The sequence below is a fragment of the Antedon bifida genome, chromosome 2, assembly GCF_963402885.1.
Source record: "Antedon bifida chromosome 2, ecAntBifi1.1, whole genome shotgun sequence".
Lineage (NCBI taxonomy): Eukaryota > Metazoa > Echinodermata > Crinoidea > Comatulida > Antedonidae > Antedon > Antedon bifida.
The window spans coordinates 12,370,011-12,394,897 of NC_136227.1; the positions used below are offsets into that span (position 1 = coordinate 12,370,011).

The 24,887-nt window shown below is 32.2% G+C and overlaps 1 protein-coding gene across 1 annotated transcript in view; it reads right to left on the bottom strand.

Annotated features, from left to right (window-relative positions):
* LOC144858858 (uncharacterized) overlaps positions 1 to 21,291 on the bottom strand; it is a 31,386-nt gene extending 10,095 nt beyond the window's left edge. The window contains exon 1 of the mRNA XM_078714990.1: positions 19,615 to 21,291. Coding sequence (XP_078571116.1) covers positions 19,615 to 19,740 — 126 coding nt within the window. The 5' untranslated portion in view covers positions 19,741 to 21,291. The remainder of the gene's footprint in view (positions 1 to 19,614) is intronic.
* Between the last annotated feature and the right edge of the window lie 3,596 nt (positions 21,292 to 24,887).

A 24,887-nucleotide genomic window follows, 5' to 3' on the forward strand; every position in this document is an offset into this window, starting at 1 on the left:
GAGTAAACTAGGCCTATTTTAGGCCTACTTAGACGATCGGGACACCATACGTGCGGACGGCGATCGGACCTGGTTTTGCCTCAATATTTACAGCCGATTTTGTAGAACGTTTTAGGTTTAGATTGTTTAGGAGTTTGGTTGATAGGATGGGTTTGGATCCACTGAGTTTTGTTATTTATGGGCCAATCGTTTAGTAGTAGGCTAGCTAGGCCCATGATGGGCCCCAATGTTTTAAAACGTAGGGTAGCCATCGTGGCATGGAATCCCTAGTCAGAATGGCTCTCACCCATGACAAAAATTGATTTAGGCTAGGCCTAGCCTAGTACTTGAAGCCGATAATACGATCTGTACTATTCGAGGTATAAAAATAGTATAACTGTATACAATCCATATATAATCTGTACTAAATTTTGTATTTCATTAAATGTCAAATAAATATATGCTACTACTGTTATTATTACACTTTAGGCCTAGCTTAGAACATCTACAAAAAATGTATTTCACAATGATCGGGTGGTCGTCGTTTGACAGGGGGAGGGAGATGTAAATTAGTTGACAAACACAACGTACATGACGTCGCGAGTTTGGAATCCACTGATGACGTGATTTTGTGAATATCTCATGAATATTAATGAGCTTCCCTAAGCTGCTGAAAAACAGACTTTCCATGAATTTACCCTAAAATGTATATGAAATTTAATTTTTTTAATTTCTCGTTATTACTTCTTCATTCTGACATGTCTATATTATTATAATATTTTTTGTTTAATAAATAAACGATATTTAAAAGCAATTTTAAACCCAGAATCCCCCTTTAACATCTTTCCAACACAATCACTAATGTTTAATTATTGTCATCTTTGGGAAGATGGTTTGCTTTATTTGTTTGGTTATTGTGATTATTATTAATTTTTTTAAAATTTTATTTTATTTTATTCAATCGAAACCAACAGCGATAATTACCGCCCCCAACAGGTTTGATACAAACAAAGCCAGGACTGTTTGAAGCACCTTGATTGGTCCTAACATTGATCAAGGGCTTCTCACGTCCAGTGCCCACCTTGACCGGAGGAAAGGCATAGGCCAATACGTCTGAGGCAGATACTAGATGCAAAAGGTGCCATAAGAGTCAGCAATGCTGATTTCAAATGCCTAACGGGACCCCAGCTACATCTCAGCAAACACAGAACGTTTGTAAAACATAATCGAAACGTTTGCATTTAATTTTGGTTTTTTAAGGTTTGTTTTTTTAAAATGTTTTTTTAACGTTTCTGTGTAGAAATAAATTTTATATTCGAACAACGTTTCATCAAAACGTTTACAGATATATAACGAAATAATTACCAATTTTCAGAAAAGTTGTGATCATTTTTTAACATTACAGTTTATAAGAAATTACGTTACATAAAGACACATAAAAAACGTTATAATAACGAATGCAAAATACTAAAAAAGTCTGACAAATAGAAGAATGAAATCAAACGTTTACATGAAGTATACAATTATTGATTACAGATTCCTGCATTATATTCACTAATACTATAGGGTGTGCTTTGGTGTTGTTGAACCTTAGGAAATGTATTAAGTGAATGTATGTAGGAATATTGAGTAAGATTGAGAAAAAGAGATTTAGAACTCAAATACCAGTAACTGAATATCAGTCACACATTAATTAGAACAATTACATCAGAACAATTAATAATTCATTGTCATTACTAAACTGAGAAAACCATGTTTGTTCTTGTAAAAGGATTCAGCAAGATTCTCTGTATTCTACAATTTGTTATTATAGATAAAAATTATATTACAGCGTCATATTATGTATCTGTATCATATATAGGAAAAATGTAAACTGTGATGCTGTATTGTGACACAAACTTTTTAAATACTTCCATATATATGGCAATCACATGTAAAGAAATAATTGTTCTAAAGAATCCTGCAACTGTCCCTTACCTTATTTTGCGATGCCAATATTGCATTGTCCTTGTTTTCATCATGGAAAGAAATCATAATCATAGGTTTAAAAATACTGATTAAGTAAAGAATGTTAAATTTATTTTCTGTTACATCCTGCTGACAATTTAATTCCCTACTGTGTTATGGCAGGCATAAAAATATGGTTCTATTATAATAAATTCACTGATACTAGGGTATGCTTGTAGCACTAGCTTCTCTCTTTAAGATGGTTGTTTTATAATAAATTCACTGATACTAGGGTATGCTTGTAGCACTAGCTTACCCTCTTTAAGATGGTTGTTTTATAATAAATTCACTGATACTAGGGTATGCTTGTAGCACTAGCTTACCCTCTTTAAGAACATGGTTTTAAGCTTTAATTATTTTCTTTATTCAAATACTTAAACATTAGTTTCTGTAAGCTATTTCTTACAATTGTCTGTATTACCTTAGTTGGCAATGTTAATACTGTACCTTTATGAGACAATTCACTATTTCAGAAGTAGGGTTGGGGGTATTAATCAGGTATTCATGTAGTGGATTGTTTCCATTCTGTGGTAAAAAAAATCATAATCATCAAGTTTACAATGCTAATTTACAGACTAGAATTGAACTCGTCACTACGGACGAGTTAGGTTATCCGCAGCCCAAAAGCCACGTGCACGTCATACGTTAGAATATTGCACACAGAAAAAGATTATTATGACTACTATACTATAGGTCCCTGGACCTATTTGTTTATCACAAATAGCCAATCAGTACTTAGTCTTATTTGGCCTGCTACATTATAGCAGTAGGTAGGAAATAAATGATTTGGGCTATACCAAATGCCGTTACAGTATATACAGTATAATCTTTATACGTACTATATACAGTTCAGAATAGGTGAAAATAAGTGACCAAAGTTATTGACGCTTTTGAACATGATGACGTCATCACAAATTTAAAAATGGTAAATCATGCGAAAGATAATTGATTGACCTAGACATTATATAAAAATAGGAGGAAATAGAATACGGATAAGTAGAGATGAGCTCTACTAAATGTGATGCGCTATGACAAAAGAGACAAAAATCCTATATTTTATATTCGAGTGGCCATACGATGACGTCACAATGTCCGGTTAGCCATATTCATGAATGATTCGATATCTACAACTCATCTACTTCCAGAATATGTAATTTAAAAAAAGTTCACCACGTAGTTTAGAATTTATGACTGTTTAAAAAAGGGCATAATTTTCACAAATTTTTGAACTTTTTCAACAAAAACGCGCGCAAATTGTGCAATTCTACGTTCTCGTATGACGTGATTTTAAGTCGAAATTGTTTAAAAGTTGGTAAAATTACTAGAAATGGCTTGAAAAACCTAAATCTCGCAAAAAAGGAGGTTTTTTGCGCTACGTGCGCACCGCGCGCGTAAAAAAATGCGCATGCGTGGGAATTTTTGACATGCTCAAAATGACATGAAACGCGTAAAAAGTTGATTAGAAATTGATTTTTCGCATTTTCAAATTTTAAACGCGCATGCGCGCGTAACTTCGTGTGAAACATGCCATTTTTTTCCACAGTCAGTTAGCGCAAGACATAAATTAAACTTTTGTTAAGTTTCAATTAAAAATGTTATTTGGTTTTTGACCTATGTTAAATACGCGAAATTCATAAAATCGCACGAAAATCACGTTGCGCAATTGCAAACGTCGTGAAAACCTTCGCTGCACAACTTCACGTGAATGGCGATATGTTGAGAAAGTTACGAAACGTTACGTGTGCAAGTTTTTGAGATACGCGTGACACAAAAAATGGAGTAGAAGGGTGGAAGGTAAGAAATAAATACTAGATTTGAACTCGTCACTACGGACGAGTTAGGTTATCCGCAGCGCAAAAGCCACGTGCACGTCATACGTTAGAATATTGCGCGCAGAAAAACGATTATGCCATTGTAAAAATGTTAGTGCGCTCTCTATTTTGCGTCACGTCAAAGTATATACGGTATACACTATATTCTGTATACGTACTACATACAGTGCAGAATAGGTGAAAATAAGGGACCCAAGTTATTGACGCTTTTGGACATGATGACGTCATCACAATTTAAAAAATGGTAGATTATGCGAAAGATAATTGATTGGCCTAGACAATATAACAAAATGGGGGGAAATGGAATACGGATAAGTGAAGATGCGCTCTATTAAATGTGATGAGCTATGCGAAAGAGACAAAAATCCTATATTTTATATTCGAGTGGCCATACGATGACGTTACAATGTCTGGTTAGCCATATCGATGCATGATTCGATATCTACAACTCATCAACTTCCAGAATATGCAATTTTAAAAAAGTTCACCACGTAGTTTACAATCTATGACTGTTTTAAAAAAGGCAAAATTTTGACAAATTTTTTAACTTTTTCATTAAAAACGCGCGCAAATTGTTTAATTCTACGTGCTCGTATGACGTGATTTTAAGTCGAAATTGATTGAAAATTGGTAAATTTACTAGAAAAGGCTGAAAAAACAAAAATCAAGCAAAAAAAAGATGTTTTTGCGCTACGTGCGCACGTGCGCGTAAAAAAATTGCGCACGCGTGGGAATTTTTGAAATGCTCAAAATGACCTGAAACGCGTAGAAAGTTGATTAGAAATTGATTTTACGCATTCTGAAATTTTAAACGCGCGTGCGCGCGTAACTTTCTGTGAAACATGCCATTTTTAATCCATAGAAAGTTTGCACTTGATATGACTTAAATGTTCACCAAGAGTCATTACAAAATGACTTTTGGTTTTTAGTCTATGTTAAATACGCAAAATTCATAAAATCGCGCGTAGCTTACGCTGCGCGACTCTAAAGTAAAAAAACGAACTGTCCTGCACTTCTACAGATAGAGGTAAATCTTCTGACAAAGTTATACGATGTAATGCTGATCAGAATTTGAGATACACGTGACACAAAATTCTGGGAAAGAAAGAAGAATAACATAGAAAAAAAAAAAAAAAAAAAAAAAAAAAGATCCTGACAATAACAAGGGGTTATCCGCCAAGTGCGGATAACCAATAAAAATGTGAAATTGGTTTTCTGTGATGGCAGGCACAGAAAAAAAAATGTAAAATGTGATGATGTATTTATCCTATCCTTCAAAATAATTCCATAATTCACATGTGATAAAATAATTTGTTTTAACTATCTTAAAATGGTAACGATGTTAATCTCTTTCCAACACAATCACTTTAATGCAAATAAAATATAAAACCCATGTTTTCACATATCCTAAACTAATAGTCCATTCATTACAATTGTTGTGGAAAACCCTATGTTTTCATACCCAAATGGCAACATTTAAAGCATTTTAGTGATCAAATTTAGAAATCAAAACACAAGTCACGCTTGAGTGATTTTTGTCCAAAAATTAGAGAATTCATGATTCAACATTTCAATCTTTATCGAATCATTGTTTAATGTGTATTGTCTTAATTTTAAGTAAAATACATTGTTATTCAGTTTATATTAATCGGCTGTTATAAGTTTGTCACCTCTCAACAAATCAAATTATACATTGGGAGGTTTTATGAAATCATGTCCAAACTACATACAGGGCGCTATAATATTTTTGAAAAATACATTAGACCATAAAGGGCGCTACTAAAAATGTAAAGGTTTGGTATTTATAATAGTAAATATGCCAAATGGCGGAAAATATGATATTTCAATTATTAGACAATACATGAATTTATTACAAACATTGTGCGGATACTTAGCATATTTTCTTTTTCTTCTTATCTAGAGTCTTAGAGATTAGAAATATTAGGATATTTTTCTGTATATTCAAAATTGCTTTCGCCATTATCAGCATAGTTGGGAGGTCTGCTCTTTATAAGTTATTTAACTGAATGATTTAGATTTCAATGTCAATTTCTAGATTGAATTACACATTGAGAATAATCCTGACATCTGTTACAAAAATAACATTAACTTATGAAACAGATTGAATTGGGACAAAATCTAGCAAAGTTAAAAAATGATATGGTTCATTGGATAACAAATTATGGAAAATATTCTTTCTTTCATTCAATTGAGATTCGAGCTGTGCGCATGTGTAGATCAATATTGAAATATGGCTACAGAGTATAATAATAAAGCATAGGTTATTGGATTAAAGGCCCTTATTAAATAACTTATATGAAGCATGGGTTGGTGTGGACGGGCACATAATCTCTACCCACTACCATTACTTCATGATGTCAAAATATCCGATAGGTCCAATCTCAGCATAAATTATACAACCCACAATCTTCCTATCAGTTTAAAATCGCTGTTAATAGTAGATATTGTCATCTTTGAAGGAATGGTTTTTAAATAGGTCTACCAAAAATCACACAATTTAATAATAAAAATAACTAGACATGAAACTCGTCACTTTGACGAGTTAGTTATCCGCACGACAGACGCCACGTGCACGTCGTATGTTAAGGTGGTCCTGTATTTTCGCCTTGTATTATAATTATACAGTATACTGTGTATACAAGGAGACATTAATTCTACATGATACAGAGGGCGGCAAACAAAAATTTGCTCACATCAGAGCCTATGCTGGTGTACATTGTACTACTGTATATTATATGACATATTAACTGAATTATGGGACCTGCCTTTAATTCAAATATTTAACATGATGACGTCATAAAAAAAAAACCACAAAGATAGCAATTTCCGAAGAAAATTATCTCAGCAACAACATATTAACGTGTAGAAGAAATTTGAATACGTAAAATGTTGGTGCGCGCACATTTAAATGGGATGAACTTTGACGCAGACGATGAAAATTTGACCTTTTCAATTAAACTTTTCAATAAACTTGTCACAACATCCGATTGGCAAAAAGTTCACATGATTTCGTATCTACAATCCAATAGCTTACGAGCTATTACAGATTAAAATTTACTGTAAAGATGAAATTAATGACCCACGTAATTAAAATTTTTAGGCATGATGACGTTAAAAAAATATTTTTATCTCATGCAAAAGAAAGTTGATTGACCTAGACAATATATAAATGTAGGAGAAATAGGAATACGGATAAGCGTGATGCGCTCCGTTGAATGTGATGAGCAATAATGAAAGAGACAAAAATCCTATATTTTACATTCGTGTGGCCATACGATGACGTCACAATGTTTTTTTAGCCTTAATCGATGCATGATCCGATATCTACAACTCATCAACTTCTACATTTTGTAATAAAAATAAACGGTTCACGGTTTACTTTAGAAACTATGACTGTTTAAAAAAAGACATTATTTTGACGATTTTTTAAGCTTTTTCATAAAAAACGCGCACGAATTGTCTAATTCAACGTGTTCGTATGGCGTTATTTAAACTGGAAAAGGTCTAAATTGTTTTCAAAATTACTAGGAAAGGCTTGAAAAATAAAATTCAAGAGAAAAAATAAGTTTTTAATGCTACGTGCGCACCACGCGCGTCCGTGGGAATTTTTGACATGCTCAAAATGACAAGAAACGCGTAAAAAGTTGATTAGAAATTAATTTTGCGCATTTTGAAATTTTAAATGCGCGTGCGCGCGTACCTTTTTGTGAAACATGCCATTTTTAATCCGTAGAATGTTTGCCCCTGATATGACTTAAATTTTGTCAAAGTGTCAATACTAAATGACTTTTGGTTTTTAATCTATGATCAATCATTGAAATTCATAAAATTGCGTGTAAGTCACGTTGCGCAACTATGACGTCATTCAAAAATAGGAGGTGCACAACTTCATGTAAATGCCCATATGTTGTCAAAGTTATGAAATGTTATGTTTATACATTTTAGAGAAACGCGACTCACAAAAAGGAAGGAAGGAAAGAAGAACTAGATTTGAACTCGTCACTTTGACGAGTTAGTTATCCGCACCACACAAACGCCACGCGCACGTCATACTTTGGAATTTTGCACACGAAAAATATTATGTCATTATGACCTGAACTGAAGAATATCATATAGTGCTGAATTCTGTCAATTTTGTGTCATATAGTATATACAGTTCAAATGGTATAATCTGTATACATGTTACATACAGTGTAGAATAGGTGAAATTACGGGACCCCCCGTTTATTCTTATTTTTAACATGGCGACGGTATCAAAATGAAACACTAAGATAGCAACTTCAAAGGACATTACCTCAGCAACCACATATTAACGTGTAGAAGAAATTTGAATACGTAAAATATAGATGCGCGCCCTTTTGAATGTGATGAACTATTACGCAAAATATGAAAATACGACTTTTTTTATTCAACTGGCCATATGATGACGTCACAACATCCGATTGGCAAAATGTTTACCTGAATTCGTATCTACAATCTAATAGCTTTCAGAAAACGTTTTAATCATGATTATCACGTTTTATTCTGACGAGCTATAACAGATTGAAATTTACTGTAAAGATGAAAATAAGTGACCCACGTTATCTTCATTTTTAGACATGATGACGTCATAAAAATTAAAATATTTTTAACTCATGCAAAGGATAGTTGATTGACCTAGATAATATAAAAATCGGGGTGAAAATGGAAAACAGTTAATTGGAGATGCGCTCTATTAAATGTGATAGCTATGACGAAATATACAAAAATCTTATGTTTAATATTCGCATGGCCATACGATGACGTCACAATGTCCGGTTAGCCATATTAAAGCATGATTCGATATCTACAACTCATCAACTTCCAGAATATGTAATAAAAATAACTTTCACAGTTTAGTTTAGAAACTACAACTGTTTAAAAAAGGGCATGATTTTGACGAATTTTTGAACTTTTTCATCAAAAACATGCGCAAATTGTCCAATTCGACGTGCTCGTATGACGTAATTTTAAGTCGAAATGGTTCCATATTTGGTAAAATTACTATAAAAGGCTGAAAAAATATGAATTACGCAAAACATTGACGTATTTCACGCTTTGTGTACACTGCGCGCGCAAAAATTTGCGCATGCGTGGGAATTTTTGACATGCTTAAAATGACATGAAACGCGTAGAAAGTTGATTAGAAATTAATTTTGCGCATTTTGAAATTTTAAACGTGCGTAACTTCTTGTAAAACATGCCATTTTTTAATCCATAAAAAGTTTGCCCTTGATATGACTTAAATTTTCACAAAGTGTCAAAAAAAATTATGCTTGGTTTTTAATCTGTGATCAATCATTGAAATTCATAAAATCGCACGTAAGTCATGTTGCGCAACTCTGACGTATTTAAAAAATACATGCTGCACAACTTCATATAAATGTTCATATGTTGACAAAGTTATGAAATGTTATGTTAACACATTTTAGAGATACAGGAGCCACAAAAAAGTGAAAGAAAGAAAGAAGAAAAACCTAGAAATTGATTCAGGACAGTTACAAGGAGTTATCCGTTCAATGCGGATAACTAATAATACAGAAAAAAAATATTGATCCAATACAATAACAAGGAGTTATCCGCTCTACCAAGCGGATAACTAATTACTATTATTAATTATATGATGAACCAGATATAAAAAAAGAAAAAAAAAAGAATATAACTAGATTTGAACTCGTCACTTCGGGTTATCCGCCACGCAAACTGCACGTGCACGTCATACCTTAGAATATTGCGCACAGACAAACGATTATGCCATTGGAACAATTTTAGTGCGCTCCCTATTTTGTGTCACGTCTAAATATATTAAGCATAACACTATGTACTGTATACGTACTACATACAGTTCAGAATAGGTGAAACTAAGTGACCAAAGTTATTGACGCTTTTGAACATGATGACGTCATCACAATTTTAAAAACTGGTAAATCATGCGAAAGGTAATTGATTGACCTAGACAATATAAAAAAATAACGGGAAATGGAATACCTATAAGTGGAGATGCGCTCTATTAAATGTGATGAGCTATGACGAAAGAGACAAAAATCCTCTATTTTATATTCGAGTGGCCATACGATGACGTCACAATGTCGGGTTAGCCATATCGATGCATGATTGATATCTACAACTCATCTACTTTCAGAATATGTAATAAAAAATAAAATTAACCATGTAGTTTAGAATCTATGACTGTTTAAAAAAAGGCATAATTTTGACGAATTTTTGAACTTTTTCATCAAAAACGCGCGTAAATTATCTAATTCCACGTGCTCGTATGACGTGATTTTAATTCGAAATTGTTTAAAAGTTGGTAAAATTACTAGAAATGGCTGGAAAAACATAAATCACGCGAAAAAAGCATGTTTTAACGCTACGTGCGCACCGTGCGCGTAAAAATTTGCGCGCGCGTGGGAATTTTTGACATGCTCAAAATGACATGAAACGCATAGAAAGTTGATTAGAAATTGATTTTTCGCATTATGAAATTTTAAACGCGCGTGCGCGCGTAACTTTGTGTGAAACATGCAATTTTTAATCCATAGAAAGTTTGCCCTTGATATGACTTAAATTTTCACCAAGTGTCAATACAAAATGACTTTTGGTTTTTAACCTATGTTAAATACGCGAAATTCATAAAATTGCGCGTAACTTACGCTGCGCCACTTGCACGGGATTGAAAACCTTATTACGACATCTTCAGATAGAGGTCAACCTTTTGATAAAGTTATACACTGTTATGTTGAGAAGATTTAGAGATACACGCGCAACAAAATTCTGGGAAAGAAAGAAGAATAAGAAAGACTAGATTTGAACTCGTCACTTTGACGAATTCGGGTTATCCGCCACGCAAACTGCACGTCATACGTTAGAATATTGAGCACAGAAAAACGATTATGCCATTGGAACAATTTTAGTGTGCTCTCTATTTTGTGTCACGTCTACAGAATACAGAATTATTAAGCATAACACTATATTGTATACGTACTACATTCAGTGCAGAATAGATGAAAAAAAGTGACCAAAGTTATTGACGCTTTTGAACATGATGAGGTCATCAAAATTTTAAAAATGGTAAATCATGCGAAAGGTAATTGATTGACCTAGACAATATAAAAAAATAACTGGAAATGGAATACCGATAAGTGAAGATGCGCTCTATTAAATGTGATGAGCTATGACGTAAGAGACAAAAATCCTCTATTTTATATTCGAGTGGCCATACAATGACGTCAAAATGTCGGATTAGCCATATCGATGCATGATTCGATATCTACAACTCATCTACTTTCAGAATATGTAATAAAAAATAAAATTAACCATGTAGTTTAGAATCTATGACTGTTTAAAAAAAGGCATAATTTTGACGAATTTTTGAACTTTTTCATCAAAAACGCGCGTAAATTATCTAATTCCACGTGCTCGTATGACGTGATTTTAAGTCGAAATTGTTTAAAAGTTGGTAAAATTATTAGAAATGGCTGGAAAAACATAAATCATGCGAAAAAAGCATGTTTTAACGCTACGTGCGCACCACACGCGTAAAAAATTGCGCGCGCGTGGGAATTTTGTACATGCTCAAAATGACATGAAACGCATAGAAAGTTGATTAGAAATTGATTTTTCGCATTTTGAAATTGAAAGTTACGCGTGCACGCGCGTTTAAAATTTCGTTTCATGTCATTTTAAGCATGTAAAAAATTCCCACGCGCGCGCAAATTTTTACGCGCGCGGTGCGCATGTAGCGTTAAAACATGCTTTTTTCGCGTGATTTATGTTTTTCCAGCCATTTCTAATAATTTTACCAACTTTTAAACAATTTCGACTTAAAATCACGTCATACGAGCACGTGGAATTAGATAATTTACGCGCGTTTTTGATGAAAAAGTTCAAAAAATCGTCAAAATTATGCCTTTTTTTAAACAGTCATAGATTCTAAACTACATGGTTAATTTTATTTTTTATTACATATTCTGAAAGAAGATGAGTTGTAGATGTGATATCGAATCATGCATCGATATGGCTAACCCGACATTCTGACGTCATTGTATGGCCACTCGAATATAAAATAGAGGATTTTTGTCTCTTACGTCATAGCTCATCACATTTAATAGAGCGCATCTCCACTTATCGGTATTCCATTTCCCGTTATTTTTTTATATTGTCTAGGTCAATCAATTACCTTTCGCATGATTTACCATTTTTAAAATTTTGATGACCTCATCATGTTCAAAAGCGTCAATAACTTTGGTCACTTTTTTTCATCTATTCTGCACTGAATGTAGTACGTATACAATATAGTGTTATGCTTAATATTTCTGTATTCTGTAGACGTGACACAAAATAGAGAGCACACTAAAATTGTTCCAATGGCATAATCGTTTTTCTGTGCTCAATATTCTAACGTATGACGTGCACGTGCAGTTTGCGTGGCGGATAACCCGAATTCGTCAAAGTGACGAGTTCAAATCTAGTTTTTTGGTTATCCGCACTTGGCGGATAACCCCTTGTTATTGTCAGGATCTTTTTTTTTTTTTTTTTTTTCTTTCTTATTCTTCTTTCTTTCCCAGAATTTTGTTGCGCGTGTATCTCTAAATCTTCTCAACATAACAGTGTATAACTTTATCAAAAGATTGACCTCTATCTGAAGATGTCGTAATAAGGTTTTCAGTCCCGTGCGAGTTGCGCAGCGTAAGTTACGCGCAATTTTATGAATTTCGCGTATTTAACATAGGTTAAAAACCAAAAGTCATTTTGTATTGACACTTGGTGAAAATTTAAGTCATATTAAGGGCAAACTTTCTATGGATTAAAAAAAAAAAGAAGAATAAGAAAGAAAAACTAGATTTGAACTCGTCACTTTGACGAGTTCGGGTTATCCGCGCAAACGCAACATGCACATACTTTAAACTATATGAACCTCGACAATTATTATGCCATCCTATGACATGAAATAAATATGTTTACAGAGCTGAATTGTACCTATTTTGTAGCATACATCATATTACAGTATTTACAGAATACACTGTATATGTTATATACAGTGTAGCATAGACGAAATTACGAGACCCATCTTTTAAATCCAATTATTAACACGATGACATCATCAAATTAACATATAAAATAACAATTTTAGAAGATAATTATCTAATTAATTACATTAATACAAATTTGAAGAATTTTGGGCACGTAAAAGTGAGATGCGCTCTCGTTTAAACGCAATGAACTTTTACGCAAGAGATGAAAATATGACTTTTTGAATTCAACTGGCCTTATGACGTCGTCATGACATCTGATTGGTAAAATATTCACATGAATTCGTATCTACAATCCAATAGCTTTCAGAAAACGTTTTAATCATGATTATCACTTTTTATTCTGACGAGCTATAACAGATTGAAATTTACTGTAAAGATGAAAATTGGGGACCCACGTTATTTACGTTTTTATACATGATGACGTCATAAAAATTAAAATATTTTTAACTCATGCGAAAGATAGTTGATTGACCTAGAGAGTATTAAAATATCTGTGAAAATGGAATACGTATAAGCGAGATGCGCTCTATTTAATGTGATGAGCAATAACGAAAGAGTAAAAAATCCTATATTTCACATTTGTGTGGCCATACGATGACGTCATAACATTCGAAGGGTAAAGATTCTGCATGAATTCATATCTACAACATATCTGCTTACATATTAAATTAAAGAAATTGGGGGTCGTGGATGATCCTGAGAAGCTATAATAGATTAAAAATAGGCATAATTTTGACAATATGTTGTAACTTTTGCAACTAAAACACGCGCAAATGGTCTAAATCAACGTGTTTGTATGGCGTCATTTTAATTTGAAATGATGTCAATCTTTTTTAAAATAACTAGGAAAGACTGTAAAATCATAATTCAAGAGAAAAACACATGATTTTCATGCTCCGCGCGCACCTTACGCGTAATTTTTTTCGCGCGCGTGGGAATTTTTGACATGCTCAAAATGTTATGATCAGCGTAGAAAGTTGATTAGAAATTAATTTTGCGCATTTTGAAATTTTAAATGCGCGTGCGCGCGTAACTTTTTGTGAAACATGTCATTTTTAATCCATAGAAAGTTTGCCCTTGATATGACTTAAATTTTCACCAAGTGTCAATACAAAATGACTTTTGGTTTATAATCTATGACCAATCATTGAAATTCATAAAATCGCGCGTAACTTGCGCTACGCGACTCTAACGTCATATAACAAAGTTTCCTGCACATCTACAGCTACAGGTCAATCTTATGACAAAGTTATACAATCTTATGTTGACAAGGATGACAGATATGCGTGCAACAAAATTCCGGGAAAGAAAGAAGAACAAAGAAGATGAAAAAAAAAAAGATATTTACAATAACAAGGGTTATCCGCAAAACATTACGGTTGCGGATAACCAAAAAAAAAAAAAAAAAAAAAAAAGATCCTGACAATAACAAGGGGTTATCCGCCAAGTGCGGATAACCAACTAGATTTGAACTCGTCACTACGGACGAGTTAGGTTATCCGCAGCGCAAACGCCACGTGTTGTATATAATATTGCGCACAGAAAAACGATTATGCCATTGAAAAAATGTTAGTGCGCTCTCTATTTTGTGTCACGTCTAAGTATATACAGTATAACACTATATACTGTATACGTACTACATACAGTGCAGAATAGGTGAAAATAAGTGACCAAAGTTATTGACGCTTTTGGACATGATGACGTCATTTAAAAATGGTAAATCATGCAAAAGATAATTGATTGACCTAGACAATATAAAAACATGGGGGAAAATGAAATACGGATAAGTGGAGATGCGCTCTATTAAATGTGATGAGCTATGACGAAAGAGACAAAAATCCTCTATTTTATATTCGAGTGGCCATACGATGACGTCACAATATCGGGTTAGCCATATCAATGCATGATTCGATATCTACAACTCATCTACTTTCAGAATATGTAATAAACAATAAAATTCACCTTGTAGTTTAGAATCTATGACTGTTTAAAAAAAGGCATAATTTTGACAAATTTTTGAACTTTTTCATCAAAAACTCGCGCAAATTATCCAATTCCACGTGCTCGTATGACATGAATTTGAGTCGAAATTGTTTAAAAGTTGGTAAAATTACTAGAAAAGGCTGGAAAAACATAAATAACGCGAAAAAAGTATGTTTTTAACACTATGTGCGCACGCGCGCGCAAAAATGTGCGCACGCGTGGGAATTTTTGACATGCTTTAAATGACATGAAACGCATAGAAAGTTGATTAGAAATTGATTTTTCGCATTTTAAAATTTTAAATGCGCGTGCACGCGTAACTTTCTGTGGAACATGCCATTTTCTCTCCATAGAAAGTTAGCGCATGATATAAATTAAACTTTTGCCAAGTTTCAATTTATATGGTTTATTGGTTTTCGATCTAAATTAAATACGCGAAATTCATAAAATCGCGCGTAACTTACGCTGCGCAACTCAGACGGGACCGAAAACCTTATTACGACATCTTCAGATAGAGGTCAATCTTCTGATAAAGTTATACAATGTTATGTTGAGAAGATTTAGAGATACACGCGCAACAAAATTCTGGGAAAGAAAGAAGAACATAGAAAAAAAAAAAAAAAATCCTGACAATAACAAGGGGTTATCCGCCAAGTGCGGATAACCAACTAGATTTGAACTCGTCACTACGGACGAGTTAGGTTATCCGCAGCGCAAAAGCCATGTGCACGTCATACGTAGAATATTGCGTGCAGAAAAACGATTATGCCAATGAAAAAATGTTAGTGCGCTCTCTATTTTGTGTCACGTCTAAATATATACGGTATAACACTATGTACTGTATACGTACTACATACAGTTCAGAATAGGTGAAACTAAGTGACCAAAGTTAATGACGCTTTTGACCATGATGACGCCATCACAATTTTAAAAATGGTAAATCATGTGAAAGATAATTGATTGACCTAGATAATATAAAGAAATGGTGGAAATGGAATACGGATAAGTAGAGATGCGCTCTATTAAATATGATGCGCTATGACGAAAGAAACAAAAATCCTATATTTTATATTCGAGTGGCCATACAATGACGTCACAATGTCCGGTTAGCCATATTCATGGATGATTTGATATCTACAACTCATCTACTTCCAGAATCTGTAATTTAAAAAAAGTTCACCACGTAGTTTATAATCTATGACTTTTTTAAAAAAGGCATAATTTTCACGAATTTTTGAGCTTTTTCATCAAAAACGCGCGCAAATTTTTTAATTTTACGTGCTCGTATGACGTGATTTTAAGTCGAAATTGTTTGAAAGTTAGTAAATCTACTAAAAAAAGACAGGAAAAACAAAAATCAAGCAAAAAAATGATGTTTTTGCGCTACGTACGCACGCGCGCGTAAAAAAATTGCGCACGTGTGGACATTTTTGAAATGCTCAAAATGACATGAAACGCGTAGAAAGTTGATGAGAAGTTGATTTTTTGCATTTTGAAATTTTAAACGCGCGTGCGCGTGTAACTTTCTGCGCAACCTGCCATTTTTAATCCATAGAAAGTTTGCGCATGATATGACTTAAATTTTCACCAAGTGCCAATACAAAATTACTTTTGGTTTTTAATCTATGATCAATCATTGAAATTCATAAAATCGCGCGTAACTTACGCTGCGCAACTCGGACTGGACCGAAAACCTTATTACGACATCTTCAGATAGAGGTCAATCTTCTGATAAAGTTATACAATGTTATGTTAAGAAGATTTTGAGATACACGCGCAACAAAATTCTGGGAAAGAAAGAAGAAAAAAGAAAGAAAAGACTAGATTTGAACTCGTCACTTTGACGAATTCGGGTTATCCGCCACGCAAACTGCACGTCATACGTTAGAATATTGAGCACAGAAAAACGATTATGCCATTGGAACAATTTTAGTGTGCTCTCTATTTTGTGTCACGTCTACAGAATACAGAAATATTAAGCATAACACTATATTGTATACGTACTACATTCAGTGCAGAATAGATGAAAAAAAGTGACCAAAGTTATTGACGCTTTTGAACATGATGAGGTCATCAAAATTTTAAAAATGGTAAATCATGCGAAAGGTAATTGATTGACCTAGACAATATAAAAAAATAACTGGAAATGGAATACCGATAAGTGGAGATGCGCTCTATTAAATGTGATGAGCTATGACGTAAGAGACAAAAATCCTCTATTTTATATTCGAGTGGCCATACAATGACGTCAAAATGTCGGGTTAGCCATATCGATGCATGATTCGATATCTACAACTCATCTACTTTCAGAATATGTAATAAAAAATAAAATTAACCATGTAGTTTAGAATCTATGACTGTTTAAAAAAGGGCATAATTTTGACGAATTTTTGAACTTTTTCATCAAAAACGCGCGTAAATTATCTAATTCCACGTGCTCGTATGACGTGATTTTAAGTCGAAATTGTTTAAAAGTTGGTAAAATTATTAGAAATGGCTGGAAAAACATAAATCATGCGAAAAAAGCATGTTTTAACGCTACGTGCGCACCGCACGCGTAAAAAATTGCGCGCGTGGGAATTTTGTACATGCTCAAAATGACATGAAACGCATAGAAAGTTGATTAGAACTTGATTTTTCGCATATTGAAATTTTAAACGCGCGTGCGCGCGTAACTTTGTGTGAGACATGCAATTTTTAATCCATAGAAAGTTTGCCCTTAATATGACTTAAATTTTCACCAAGTGTCAATACAAAATGACTTTTGGTTTTTAACCTATGTTAAATACGCGAAATTCATAAAATTGCGCGTAACTTACGCTGCGCAACTCGCACGGGACTGAAAACCTTATTACGACATCTTCAGATAGAGGTCAATCTTTTGATAAAGTTATACACTGTTATGTTGAGAAGATTTAGAGATACACGCGCAACAAAATTCTGGGAAAGAAAGAAGAATAAGAAAGAAAAAAAAAAAAAAAAAAAAGATCACGACAATAACAAGGGGTTATCCGCCAAGTGCGGATAACCAACTAGATTTGAACTCGTCACTTTGACGAGTTCGGGTTATCCGCGCAAACGCAACATGCACATACTTTAAACTATATGAACCTCGACAATTATTAGGCCATCATAAGATATGAATTAAGTATGTTTACAGTGCTGAATTGTACCTATTTTGTAGCATACAGCATATTACAGTATTTACAGAATACATTGTATGTTATATATAGTGTAGCATAGACGAAATTACGAGACCCATGTTTTAAATCCAATTATTAACACGATGACGTCATCAAATTGACATATAACGATAACTATTTTAGAAGATAATTATCTAAATAATTACATTAATACAAATTTGAAGAATTTTGGACACGTAAAAGTGAGATGCGCTCTCATTTAAACGCAATGAACTTTTGCGCAAGAGATGAAAATATGACTTTTTGAATTCAACTGGCCATATGATGACGTCACAACATCTGATTGGCAAAATATTCACATGAATTTGTATCTACAATCCAATAGCTTCCAGAAAACGTTTTAATCATGATTATCACTTTTTATTCTGACGAGTTATAACAGATTGAAATTTACTGTAAAGATGAAAATAGGTGACCCACGTTATTTACATTTTTAGTTATGATGACGTCATAAAAATTAAAATATTTTTAACTCATGCAAAAGATAGTTGATTGACCTAGACAGTATTAAAATAAATGAGGAAATGGAATACGTATAAGCGAGATGCGCTCTATTTAATGTAATGAGCAATAACGAAACAGTAAAAAATCCAATATTTTACATTCGTGTGGCCATACGATGACGTCATAACATCCGAGGGGTAAAGATTCTGTATGAATTCATATCTACAACTTATCTGCTTCTATATTAAATTAAAAAAATTGGGGGTAACGGTTGATCCTGAGGAGCTATAATAGATTCAAAATAGGCATAATTTTGACAATATTTTGTCACTTTTGCAACTAAAACGCGCGCAAATTGTCTAAATCAACGTGTTCATATGACGTCATTTTAATTTGAAATGATGTCAATCTTTTTTAAAATGACTACGATAGGCTGTAAAATCATAATTCAAGAGAAAAACACATGATTTTCATGCTCCGCGCGCACCTTACGCGTAATTTTTTTCGCGCGCGTGGGAATTTTTGACATGCTTAAAATGTCATGATCAGCGTAGAAAGTTGATTAGAAATTAATTTTGCGCATTTTGAAATTTTAAATGCGTGTGCGCGCGTAACTTCTTGTGAAACATGCCATTTTTAATCCATAGAAAGTTGACCCATGATATGAATTATAATTTTATTAAGTTTCATGAAAGAATATTTGTTGGTTCTAAAGTTATGATCAGTTATAGAAATTCATAAAATCGCGCGTAACTTACGCAACGCGGATCTGACATCATCGAAAAGCTTGGCTGCACATCTACACTTCAATGTCAATCTTTTTACCAAGTTATACAAAGTTATGTTCACATAAGGGGATATGCTGTAGACAAAAATCCGGGAAAGAAAGAAGAATAACAAAGAAGATGAAAAAAAAGATATTTACAATCACATGGGTTATCCTGCAACTAAGTTGCGGATAACCAAAAAAAAAAAAAAAAAAGATCCTGACAATAACAAGGGGTTATCCGCCAAGTGCGGATAACCAATAATTTACTAGAGTAGGTGAAAGATTGTTGCCATACATTATTTCTGAAATTGTCTGTATATTACCTTATTTTGTGATGTCACTGATGCCCCCTTATTTATGAGACAGGTCACCATTTCTAATGTAGGGTTGTAATATTTCAGATTTAAATGTAGTGGAGTGTCTCCATCCTGGAAAGAGATTATAATCATCAGGTTTTAAAATACTGATTACAGAAAAAATGTTACATTGGTATTCTGTCACATGACAATTTTATTCCTAACTCATTTATAGCAGAAAAAAAAAGAGTTACACTGACTAAGGCTAGTGCCACTCACTTTATACCTCTGTATGAAAATAAATATGTAAATTCCTTTTTTTCTTTTTATTTTGTAAATGTACGACCTCTGATGCATTTTACAAATTATATATTTATACCATGTGCATATTTATACTATGTTCAGACATACAATGTTGTCTTTTTTTTAATGATATTTTTTTATGAAAGTTGTAATTTACAAAAATATCCCTAAGTGAAAATACTTTTAGATCAGGAATGTATGCCTTTCTCAGTTCCAATATAAAAAAACAATATATATATATATTTTTGTTGATTTTTTAAAATACAATATTGGAGGTTGCACTGATATGTTATACAGTATCATTATTGATAAAAAGTGTTACTGTAATAGTAGACCAAAATAATAAATATTTTGTCATTATCACTGGCAAGCACAATAAACTATACTGTCATGTGACCATTAACAAGTCAGAACTATATTTGATCTTGATCTACCTAAAAAAATAATTGATTTTTAATGAAGGTTGGTAGTAGATATTAGGATAAAACAACATTTGTATTTGTATGGTCTCTTTCTTGATGAAAATAGTTTCTATAATATTGCACTGAAAGAGTTTATCTTCACTGCACAACATAGAAACATTGTAAGATGTTTTATTCTTTAATCCGTTCATCTTGTTTAGTTTCACAAACATAAACCACGACGACAACAACAAAGTTACAACTAAAATTATAAATCAAATGATAAAAGGGAAATGATGTGATCACATAAAATCAAACTGAACTTTAAAGCAGCAGATATCAAATGATCTGATCATATAAATTACTAGCACCTGTACCCGTCTTTGCTGGGTGTGAGACCCACTGACAAACAGATTTCAACCTCACCGACGTTGACGTAGTTAAACTTATATGCAAGAGTTGCAATTGAAGTCTCATTTTCTATGTTTTAAATCCATTGATATACAAAGGATTGAAAGAAAGTTCAACATATACGTCTGGTAGGCTAAATGCTTATTATAAGTAGGCTATGCATGAATGTTTGCGGTCAGTAACATTCATTGTAACAAAAATAAATACAGAATATTTTACACTACTGTATATTTTAAATACACTTGTAAGTTTTAGGTATCATCCTTAATCTGAAGTTCAAAAAGCAAGTACACTTTATTTATGAATTCAAAAGTATTGATAGAACATATTGAATTGAAAAGAAATTTGAAAATGATGGTACGTCCGTAGATATGCAAATAATAAATATTATTATTTAAATTAATAATTACCGTACAGTACAAAAAAATGTTTCCTACAGTAGTAGCCGTTTATAACTGAAATACACAAAACAAATAAGATACAAAATGTGACGCTTTTATTATCTTTACATGTAATTAGGAAGCTTACGGAAGAATTATAAATTACTCCATGGGCTTATACTATATATACATTAAGAATAATATAATAGGCAAAGTATGTTTGTGCGTATAGAGTACAAGGGGAAAAACGTAAACATACATAAAACAGTGATGAAAAACAATGAAATTTGTCGAGGTGATTATTGATTAAGGTTGTGGGAAGTGAATTAAATAAACTAAAACATTTAGTAACTTGTACAATAAAAAGAATAGTCAATGTGAAATAGGGTTAAGAAGGCAATCAGCATGTATGAGTAGCCATAATGTTAAAATCAAAATCAGTAAGTCATTAAAATAAAAGTTGATATGGTTAAATTGACTTTTCCAATTCTTTTTAAGGCTTAAATAATGAAAAATTCAAGAGAATTAAGTTCACAAACATAGAATACGCATTAAGTTACAGTAAGTGCAGGTGTTGGTTGTAAGAAATCTTGTGCGCGTAACTTTGTGAAACATGCCATTTTTAATCCATAGAAAGCTGACTCTTGATATGACTTAAATTAAAAAAGTGTCAATACAAAATGACGTTTGGTTTTTTGATCTATGATCAATCATTTAAATTCATAAAATCGCGCGAAAGTCATGTTGCGCAACTCTGACGTTTTTAAAAAATAGTAGGTGCACAACTTTACGAAGTTATGAAATGTGGAATGAAAGAAGAATAATACAGATAAAAAAAGTTGATGATGATTTTATACAATCACAAGGAGTTATCCGCCAAGGTGTGGATAACTAATTATGCAGCCATTTTACAAAAAAAATAATTATGCGAAAAAATGTTATCTTTTGAAATAAAGTGTGGTAGTTGATTAACTTGGATTAATGTAAAAAAAAAAAAATCCAGATTATTCTGTCCTAGCGACGGATAGCGAATAGGTCGAATAGAAAAAAAAAAAATTTGACCCCATGTGTATCATCACATACAGGGTAGATGTTTATTTTTGGGGGGTGTTTTTTTTGGTGTATTAAAATCTTTTTCAAAAGAAAACAAAGAGATGAATCTATTAAAATAAAGAAGATTAAATTTTATGACTATTTATTTGATGTTAAATTATGGTTTTATGGAATGAAACTACAAAACAGTATTCGCTGTATAAATGCTGTATTCAGATTGGATAAGGTATTCAGATTAAGGTGTAGTATAATTATTCAGATGGGTATTGTAAATACTATCTATACATGTTGGTAGTGTATTACTACAAAATGTGAACATATATTGTTATAGTAGTATAAATAATCAAAATACAACTGATATGACCATTCTAAAACTTCTGATGAAGTTTTATTAATTTCTCTAAATAAATCGATGATTAAAAATGTCTAATAATGGCATTTCAACTAAGTATTAAATAGGCTGTGTACATCATAAGTTAACAGTTTTTCAGTCTCATTGAGCTTTATAGCTCCATGATTTGGTAGACTGCAATTGTATTTTAAGAACAGCACTTAAAATTGATAAAATATAATAGAAATACAATTAAAAGTTTTTAATGTAAATGATTTTAATTAAGATAATTTACATTGTCAGATCTCACTCTGAATACATTTAACCATTTCACATTAAACATCAGTGTGGTAAAAGACCTACTTAACAAACAATACATTATATGGACACATTTAATATTAAAAACTCATTATAATCCAGCATTTGAGCAGAGAAATATTATTGAGAAAGGTTTTCAATTAATTTTCTTCCTGTCACCTTATTTAAGATGTGACAATTGTATTTATCATGGCTCTGCACAACCATTAACAAACATCAGAATGGTTGTCAATATTATAATTATTAATAAAGGACAATTATATAAAAACAATCTGATCCCATCATAATACACTTTTATATGATGATTTAGCAAACTCAAGTAGAATAATATAGGTGGTGTCTGAGCAGCATTGTGTTGGAATGCATTGGATAATAAGACACAAAGGTGTACAACTGGTGTCTTTAGCTGTGATTGACACGCTGCACTATCATAGACGGGTAGATGTTATTGTGTATTAAATAGTTAAAGAGATGATAGCATTCGGTTTATTCTATTTTAAAAAGTGGTAGGGTTATACGATAATGTTACTATTGTAGTTTTAATGGAATGAAACTATGTTATGGAATGAATCTACAAGGGCATAGTATTATTCGCTGTTTAAACACTGTAATCATGTTGGATAAGGTATTCAGATTAAGGTTTATGTATATTCAGATGGGTAGTGTAAATCCCAAATTATTTTTAAAGCAATTTAATAACTATAGAAACTGCTTTTTTTCAGTTTTGTTCAGAAATATATGTTTGATGTTCTTCTGAATTCAATTTAATAATTATAGAAACTATTAATTCATTTTGTTTCAGTTTTATTTAGAAATATATGTTTGATGTTCTTCTGAATTCAGTTTTGTGAGCATAAAATAATATCATGACTTGTTTTTGTATGCAATGTGTGACAATGCTCTATTAACACACGTACCCAATTAATGAAAAGGGCGTTACAAACTACAGAAAGCCACTAATCTCTTCTCTGTATTGACATCATGCTCTTATACTCTTTCATGGTTTTATACTTTATGCACTTTGTCATTCTCTTATACACGATGTTAAATGCACTAGGGTTCTAGCTTTATCTTTTTTTTTCTCATAAAATAAAAATTCCATTAAAAACTTTGCTCTACAAAACATTTTTCACCATCCCAAGAGTTTCTACTACCCTATTTCCTATCCAGAGGATTTTAGCTCTGTCTTAAACCTTAAAGACACTATAAAGACTGACAGATCTCAAACTTTTGGGATTCATTCAAAAATAAAAGAACCCTGATAATAAGTTATAATATAATAATAATAATAAAATCATTTTTGTAATGGAGCTTGTTCATAAACATAATGTGTGCATAAAACATATGCAAAATAAAATCTAAAAATGACCACAAAAGATTACAACAGGAAAAATGTATTAATAGATTAATACAATTTAAAGAAGTTAATAATAACACATAAAATGAGTTTTTTCATACTCTATAAAGAGTTGTAAAATAATTTTGCAATATCGATATGAATAAACTATTTGATTTGTTTTCTTTCTTAATAGTTCCATAATTTATAAATTCATTTCATTTCAAGTAACATTTATTATTCTTTAAAATAAAACGTAAACATTTGACAAAAATAAAGAATTAAAATAATAATAAATATACTTCTGCTTCAAAAAATAAACATATAAATTTTATTTTAAATGCTAAAAAGAAGAAGCTAAACTAGAAGTTACTTGTGGCGGGCAAGTCATGTACAATAAAACAAAAAGACAGAACAAAACACATACAAAAAAAACAAACAAATAAACAGGAAGCATAAAGACACTAAACGATATAAATGGTAATTATTGGAAGTTAGTAGACATGGGGCAGAGGAGACGAAAAACGGCTGACAATAATCATTTAAAATATACTAGTAATTTGATGAAAGGTAGTTTTTTACTAAAAATACAGAAAACAATTCCTTGATATCGGGGTACATGTGATATCATTAGGAAGTGCATTAAATAATTTAGAGGCACTTATTGTGTTGAATTAAAGTAAGTTTAGTTAAAGGAAGATGAAGAGCGTGTGAGGCCCTAGTATTGTAAAAGTGGATTACTGAGTTTGTTAAAAAAATTTAAGAAA